The sequence below is a fragment of the Vicia villosa genome, linkage group LG5 (genome assembly GCF_029867415.1).
Source record: "Vicia villosa cultivar HV-30 ecotype Madison, WI linkage group LG5, Vvil1.0, whole genome shotgun sequence".
Classification (NCBI taxonomy): domain Eukaryota; kingdom Viridiplantae; phylum Streptophyta; class Magnoliopsida; order Fabales; family Fabaceae; genus Vicia; species Vicia villosa.
The window spans coordinates 4,694,183-4,702,859 of NC_081184.1; the positions used below are offsets into that span (position 1 = coordinate 4,694,183).

The 8,677-nt window shown below is 32.0% G+C and overlaps 1 protein-coding gene across 1 annotated transcript; it reads right to left on the bottom strand.

Moving 5' to 3' along the window:
• Positions 1–1,372: 1,372 nt before the first annotated feature.
• Positions 1,373–3,297, bottom strand: LOC131601212 (protein TIC 20, chloroplastic). The gene is made up of 3 exons (XM_058872983.1): positions 3,168–3,297; positions 2,906–3,046; positions 1,373–2,155 (listed from the first exon to the last, which is right to left on the bottom strand). The coding sequence occupies exons 2-3, from the start codon at positions 3,030–3,032 to the stop codon at positions 1,515–1,517; spliced, it is 768 nt and encodes a 255-aa protein (XP_058728966.1). The 5' UTR covers positions 3,033–3,046; positions 3,168–3,297; the 3' UTR covers positions 1,373–1,514.
• Between the last annotated feature and the right edge of the window lie 5,380 nt (positions 3,298–8,677).

Genomic DNA, 8,677 nt, shown 5'->3' on the forward strand with positions numbered 1-8,677 from the left:
ATGCAAGTTCTTACAAGTTATACAACTCTGTGATTTGGAGGACTGTTACAAGAAAAGATGTTACAACCAATTAGCATGAATGTTGAAATTGACAAAGCCAATATGTTGAATCATCTTTAAGTGTGTCATTTTTATTCCATGATGACCAGAGTGAGCATCATATACCCAAAAGAGGCGATGTACAAGTAAAGAAAGCAAGAAAATCTAGAGGATTAGATTCCCAACTAGAAGTCTCCAATAATATGTGGCATTCTTGACTATATATGGTCACACTAGAGGGAAACATCATTCCCTTAGCCTTATTTGTTGATGATGAGTCATTCTGCTATGTAGAAGTCGCTTCATACTCTGTGTGAATTAATGCAACAGAGAAATAAGTTAATGTAATAAAGAAGAATCAAACGTGGTATCTAGTTTCCTTATCAACTCACGAGATGCTTATTGCACTCAAATGGATCTAAAAAGCGTAACACCTCCCAAATGGTTATGTTGCCAAACATAAGGCGATGCTTATTGCAAAGGGATTCTTACAACAACCTGATCTCGACTTCACAATTGTTTTTTACACATGTTTCAAGAATTAACGTTCATATTATTGGTAGTTGTAGCTAATTTAATGCAATGGAACTTTGTACAACTACATCTCAAATATGCATTTATCAGTGACTTACTCGAGGAGGAAGTTTATGTTGAACTACATTTATCAATATAGTTATAATACAATCAAATATCTTCCTTTCTTTCTCCATTCATCGTTCCTACCTAATCCTGATAAATAAAGTACGAGTTTGAATGATGATGTCACGCAACCACCGTCCATAAAGCATTGTGCAACCCCCTTTATGTTGTATGAACAATTTAGAAATTCTAGAATCAAGGGTGAACTTGCCGTGCTTATGTTGTATGGTCAATTTAGAGATTCTAGAAAACATATTTTTTTAGGTCATCAACTAATGTGAAGGATATGGACAAAAAAATAGTATTTTCTAAATTTAAAAATGATATTTTGGCAGGCTAAGGATCAACTCTTGCACTTTATATACTTACCCTGAAAATCCTATTTATGTATGAATCAATAGCAATTTGAATGTTTTGACCTTGTTATTATGGTGAAGTGTTCCCATGCTTCCTCTGCAGGTTTTGATATCTATTGATGGTGATTTCCAGGAGAGTGAAATCTAGCATGTTTGAAAATGGTGTTTCTATTCCTTTTGTTTTGTTCTCTGCATTGATAGTAGACCTTTAGTTGCCTCTATGGATACTATAAAAGAACATAAAGTTATTTAACAACAACACACACGAGTATAGAGAGATTGAATCCTGAGAATATAGATAAATTTGATACATATATAACTAAAATGTACTCAAGGGATACATCAAATTCGTTCTATTTCGATATAAACAACAACAACAACAAACCGATTAGTCATTTTTTTGGTTCTGCTGAACAAAATGTGTAATACAAACAAGAGTAACAGAAATATAAAGGTGTTATCTTTGTTACATATTCCACCTTACTCATATGGTATTTGAATGTATGCCGCATCACAGACAAAAGGGATATCGGCATACATTCCAACAAGGGCACACCTAATGCACTCTATGGTAGTAAAGAGAAAAAGAAAAAACGCAGTAGTCCAGAAATGCATTCCAAATCGACCCCAATAGACCGCACGTGGCATCCAACGGCTAACAATCCCAGTAACCTGTAGGGCTATCTCGATTAACATTCCAACGGCGACGTGGAATCGGAAGAAATGCGGCCATTCTTTTCTCCTCACAATTGTAAGATATGCAATCAAGAAGTATGCTATGAGAGACCATCTAGGTAGACTCCCAATTGCCATGAGAAAAGGGTACGTGTAGAATTCGAAATAGTGGAGAAACGGGTGAAGATGGTATGCGGTTTGAGCATACATCCATACCTGATGGAAAGGTAGGAGGTAGGGGATGCATGATAATGTTCTCCACCACCATCTTGGTTTTTTTGTCATTGGAGGGAACCGATAGCCGGCAGATGAGGAATTCTTCATTGCCCGAGTGGTGGTAGATGACTTGTGCAGCTTAGGTAACATGGGGATGGTACGAGATAGAAGATTCTGACCCCCGCTTAAAAGTAGGCTTGATGTGGCAGACATGTCTGTGAATGCCATTCCTACAACAGAAAGATTGATAAACAACTTCAGAAAAACGCAAAGAAAGTTTTCAAGGATGGTTACTGCAAAGACGAGACGACAATTCCTACAGTCAGCTGATCAAAATCGTTGGATTTAGACCAGACATATCACATCGCGACTTCAAAAAATTCAGAAACTGGGAATCTCAATGTCTGATCTTCATCAAAGACTATGATCATTGACTGAAATAATGCAGTAAACTATATATCACTGACACATCACATTGAAAACGTGCTCAGTGTCAGACACCAACAAACACGCAGTTGCATTCGATCACTTCCGTTTTCTAAAACTATATACAGTGTCAACATGTAAGTGTCGTGTTTAGCGTTTGTGTTTGTGTCAGTGCTTCAGAATATACAAAATCCGTCAAAATAGTCTCTAGTCTGCTGTTAAAATACTCAGGACTAACAAAGCGAATTCTCATATACTTCCGCAACTAACAGGATAAATATTCATAATCTTTGGATACTGCTTATCACAGTGTGAGCTAAATAATTCAAATCATAGAGATATTAATTCACTATGAATCGCCGACACAGACACCAAACACGACACACACACTTCAACACCAATAATAACTTAAAGAAAATGTAACTAATTGAATTGAATTAACTACATGTGCAAGGATCTTGTCAGTATTCGATACTCTGAGACCAAACCCGTCTTCGATCTGAAGTGTCAATGCTGGTTAATTAAGGAAAATTGAAAGAGTAAGCAAATTATACCTCTTGGCTTATTTTCCAAACTATGTCCCCAGAAACTTCGGATACTTGAGACAGCAACCTTAGCAGGAATTTGACAAGCATAACACAGGACAGAACCTTGGGATACAGTTCCACCATTTTGAATCATGGTTGATTGATTAACTAGTTCAACAAAAACCCAAACAAAATATTAAGAAAAAACAGCAACAATAACATTAATAATAAGCATAATGGAAAATTGAATTAACAGATAATTAGGATTTGGTAAGAACATGGATGATACCTCGGTAATGATTCGAATTACACAGTGTTGTTGTCGTTGTTGTTGTTGTTCATGTTTAGGTTTATGGGATTTTGACCTTTCATTGTTTTACACTGTAAGAAGAAGATAAACTATGCTGTCTGAATTGGGCTTTGTGTTTTTTTTTTTGAAGAAGGAAATAAGATATTGGGCTTTTGTATTTTGAACCCAAAGAAAAAGATGGCAATTTTACGGATTCTCAATAGAGGATGGCTACCTACACCCTCTAATACTTCTCATAGTACCTTTTAGTTTCATCATTTTTTTATTCACTCATTATGAAGTGGAAAAATTGAAGGATTTAATAAAGGACTTTGATAGGTCTATATTTTTTATAACATATATAAAATCTGCTTAGTTTGAAAGAACTTGAAAATTGTATTGAAAAATGATTTTTGGAAGTTTAAATGAAAATTTCAAATCAAATATTTGTTTTTATAATAAACTAAATATTAAAAATATATGAATAATAAGTATTGATTTAGTTAAAAATTTATCTATATTTTTATTTCTACCCTTCTCCTTTCAAAGCTCTCACCTTCAAACTCTCAAATGAATTCTTAAGAAGGTACGTGAGTGGTCATGTGGAGACTATAATAAGGGCTTACAAAAACTTTGCTTGAATGAGGATGACAAATATATCAATAATAAAAAACATGTAAGAAAATGAGTTTTTTTGGGGCATCAGCTAAAAGGTTTCATGGACAAATTCTTAATATGTAAAATACTAATTCAATACATGAGGAGTAGTTAACATATAGTAATCATGTCTTGGTAGTAGGTGAAAAATAAAAGTCTGATGAAATGGTGTATAGACTATATACAAAAGTGTGGAAAGAGACACTTTTTGAGTCATATTGTAGCTGAAAATGTGAGTCTTGTTATTATGTTAACGAAGAGAGTAATCCTATTCACATTAAGCAGGAAATAAAATGTTGTTTATGATTTTATGGATTGTAAGAGTAATATCGTCAAAAAGTGTTAATTTTGGTAATGACAACTACTAACGGATTGAGATAATGACAATTGTCAAAGTGTTGATGACAACGGTCAAATGACATTGATCACGAATTTTATTCCAAAGGATCTTGATGATGGTATCTAATTAATAAAGAGGCATTCCAAGCCTCATCATTCAAATGTACCAATATCAAGTTGAAAGTGCTAGTAAATGATGAATCAATCAAAAAATTTTGAGTCTGTAATGTTAAAGCATGAAGTCATGAAAATGTGATCTTGAAGATGTGAAAACTCGAAGATGTGAGAATGTGAAAGCTAACATGGTCCCTTTCTTAGAGATTTTCCTAGATCTTATGAGTTTCGCAAAAGAAAGCATATTAAGTCTCGAGGTACTAAGCTAATACACATATACAAATGTCATTATCAAACTTCTTCTCTTTTGATAAAGTTTAAAAATCAATTCGGGCAAGCGCTAAATTGATTAGAAGCTAGGTTAATCAATTAAGAAGGTAAAATATTGTCTAATCGATTAAGAGGTCTTTTTAATCAATTAAATCAAAGTGTAAAACTCCTAATCGATTAAGGAGGTTAATAATCAATTAACCGGTATAGAATTTCAAACTTTACTATTTTAGCTTAGGTAATCAATTAATACATAGATTTAATTGATTAACTCATTAAAATGACCCATGGATTATTCTATTCTTGAGTCAAAATTTTCCTATATAAAAAAGGCTTCTCCTCATTTCAAAACACACTCATTTTATTAATATAAACTTTCTTCGAATATACTTCCTCTCTTTTTTTTTTATAAAGTCTTTTTCACTAGAGTTGTCTTAAGGGAGTGAAAAGTTTCATCTAATAGTTGTTGTAATGGTGTTGTGTTGAAAGTATTTATTCAAGAGCTTATTTCTATTGTAATATCTTTGTTATAGTTTTAAAGGGTAAATGTTACTGAGTTGAGCCTGTGTAAAAGCTCAGTTTGGTTGTAGTAGGCTTTTGCGGCCGATCCTATAAAAAAAACCCAAGTTACTATGAAAGGTTGTTTAGGCCAAATATGTGAAAAAGCTCAAGATTATTTTAGTGAAAATGTCAAAGGAAACTCTAAGGAGCTATAATAGGCCAAGTGATTTAGGCCGAACCATGATAATTCTTTGATGTGTTCTTTCTATTTTTTATTTGTTTCGTTTTTGAGTTATTTATTTTATTTTAGTGTTTTTTTCTTTATTTTTTCTATCTTCTAACAAAAATGATTTTTAAATCAAAGTTTTTATAAACCATTTTTTGGAAATCTAAATATCACAATTCACCCCGTTCATGTGTTTGCAGTAATTTGGTCAACAAATAACATTAGATCGTAACTCCTATTATAAGACTAATCATTTCAAGAGGAAATTACTTTAGTCGATTCACTAAACACACCCATTCCTTCAATGGAGAAAGGTTGTGGAAAGAGAATACGATAATATTCATAGAGGAGATGTATTATGATATTTAGAGTATTGTTAAAAATGATCCTTTTGTTCCCACACATCTAGTTGAGGATGTTATGGAAAACAAAGATTAGATATTTGGATCAAATAGGATAAGGAAAAAGTGTAGCAGAATTTGAAAGCAAAAATCATTATCATTATTGCTCTGGGTATTGATGGATTTTCGTGTGTTTCACTATGATACTATAAAAGAAATGTAGGGCACCCTTCAAGGTACCCATGAAGGTATAATTGAGGTAAAAAATGATAGGATAAACCGATTGACCCATGATGAATACAAACTTTTCAGAAGGAAACTTGAAGAACATATTCAGGATATGCTTAATGATTTAATCACATTATGAATCATATGAGAACTATGGGTAAAGCTTTTCAAAATGAGGATTTAGTTATAAATTATTTTAGACGGTTAAATCGCAATTGGAAACCTAAAGTCACTGCAATTTTTGAATCTACAAACTTGTCTTATATGAATTTGACTAACTTCTTTAGAAAACTATAGGAACATGAAATGGAATTAAAAAGGCTAGACGAGAATGATGAAGGATACAAAAAGAATAAAGGTCTTGTACTAAAAGTAACAAAGGCTAAAAACATAGAGTCTTAAGATGAAGACTTCCAAAGTAAAAATGATGAAGACATGGGTCTCATGTTTCACAAATTCTGGGATTTCCAAAGGCACGAAAAACAAACTCCAAAATTTTTGTAGCAAAGTAAAAAAGATCAATCTTTATTCAAACGTGTGTTTCTAGTGCGGGAAGAACATTCACATAAAGCCAGATTGTCCGCAGAATAAAATGAAATTTAAAAGATACAAAATAACACAAAATGATTCGGAAATAACTTATATTGCATGGGACGATAATGACATAGACTCCTCCAGTGAAATCTAAACAAAATGAAGAAACTTACCTATGTCCCATGACAATCCACGAAGAAAATAAGGTAAATGTTCTAAATTTACTTATAATGAATTACTTCGCATCAATAAAAAGTTAGATATAAGTTCAAGTAAATTAAAACATCTTGTTTCTACCTCTAAGACTACAATATACTCCCTTGTAAAAGAAAATAAAAAATTTACATGAAGAAATAAATAGTCTTAGAGAAAAACAAAGTATTTTAATTAAAAACTCTCACCTTTTTCTCTATCTCATAAGGGCATGGTTGAACCTACCAAATATGAATGAATATTTTGAAAAATAAAATTGACTATTTGTATAACACACTTGATAAGTTCACCAAAGAAAGGGATAATTTGAATCTTCTTTTTAGAAATCAAAGAGTATCTTATAACAAATCTGATCTAGTTTTTGAACCTAAAAATAATGTTAAATTTTTTAGCAACATATGCCTTGAAAATAAGACCTCTAAATGCAATACTCTTAAGTATAATTACTTCAATAAAAATGACCATGTCACTCTATTTTTATTTGCTAAGAAAAGTTATGGTAGTAAAATGAGAAATACTCATGTTTAATCTTCCTTTAAAGGTCATTATTCTAGTAAAAAACTTATAGATAATATGCTTTCTACTGATGCAAGAGGACCCAAAAGGATTTGGGTGCCAAAGATAAAAAATTTAAGTTGGGATGCAAAGATGCTCGACGGCTCGAATTCAAAATGTCATATTAATAATGGTTGTATAGAGCATATGGCTGGAGAGAAAAATATGTTCTCTTATTTCACTTATGAGAGGAAAAGTTTATTCTCGTGATAACAACAAATATAAATATGTTGGATCTGAGACTATTGATAAGAGTCATAAACCTACCATTGAGTTGTTCTAAATATTAAAGCTTTTAAAGCACAGTTTACTTAGCATTAAGGAAGTTGTGAAATAAAGGTAATAAATATGGTATAATTCTTCTATATGCAAGGTATTTAAAAACACATAAATAAAATTTATTTTTCGAAAAAAACATGACTAAAGAAGAATGCATACATGTTACTTTTGATGAAACTAAACTCAAGTCGATAGAGGTAGAAATGCTTGATTGTGCTAGTATTTTAAAAAAAAAAACAATCTCTTAGAAGATCGAGATAAAGCTAAAGATAAAGATAAAGATAAAGATTTGGGGTCAAGATCAAAGTAAAAATAAAGAACACAGTGAAGCAAAAGACCAAAGTCAAACTAAAACTGATCAAAACGATGACCGTTAAGATCTACCAAAGGAATGAAGGATCACAAAGGATCATTCAATCCAAAATATCATTTGAGATATTTATAAGGGAGTCTTAACTCAACACTCCCTTGATTATGTATGTAACTATATGGCGATTGGTTCCCAAATTGAGTCAAATGACGTCAATGAAGCTTTCATTGATGAACATTGATCTCTTACTATACAAGATAATTTAAATCAATTTGAGAGAAGAAAATGTTTATGAACTTTTTCTAAAACCTTCATATAATGTAGTGATTGAAACCAAATCGGATTTTCGAAACAATCTTGACAAAAATGAAAACGTTTTAAAAAATAAAGCAAGTATCATTGCCAAAGGGTATCAACCAATGCTTGAGCTCAACCAATGCAGCGAGCGCCTAAAGATAAGAACTATTTTGATTTTGTTGATGGATCTATTGCCATTCCTACTCGATTCGATCTGAATTTCAAAGCCTGAAATCATTGTAATATGTTAATCCATTCTTGGATCATGAATTCAGATGATGAATATATTGCTATCAGTATCCTGTTTCTTTAGAATTCCATTGATGTATGGGGTGGATTTAGAGAACTATTTTATCATGGTAATTGTATCCGTATTTCTAAACTTCAGCATGACATTTTTGGATCAAAATATGAATGCATATTTGTTTATGAATTTTTTTACTACTCTTAAGATTTTGCAGGAGGAGCTTGAAGCTTATTTACCTACACTTGTTTGTTCTTGTCCTCATTGTTGTGTCTGCACAATTGGTATTATCAATGTCAAGCATCATCATGAAATTATATGCTTTATTTGCTTTTTGATCGGCTTGAATGAACATTTTCACCTTGTTTGTGCTCAAATTTTACTGATGAATGCGTTACCAAT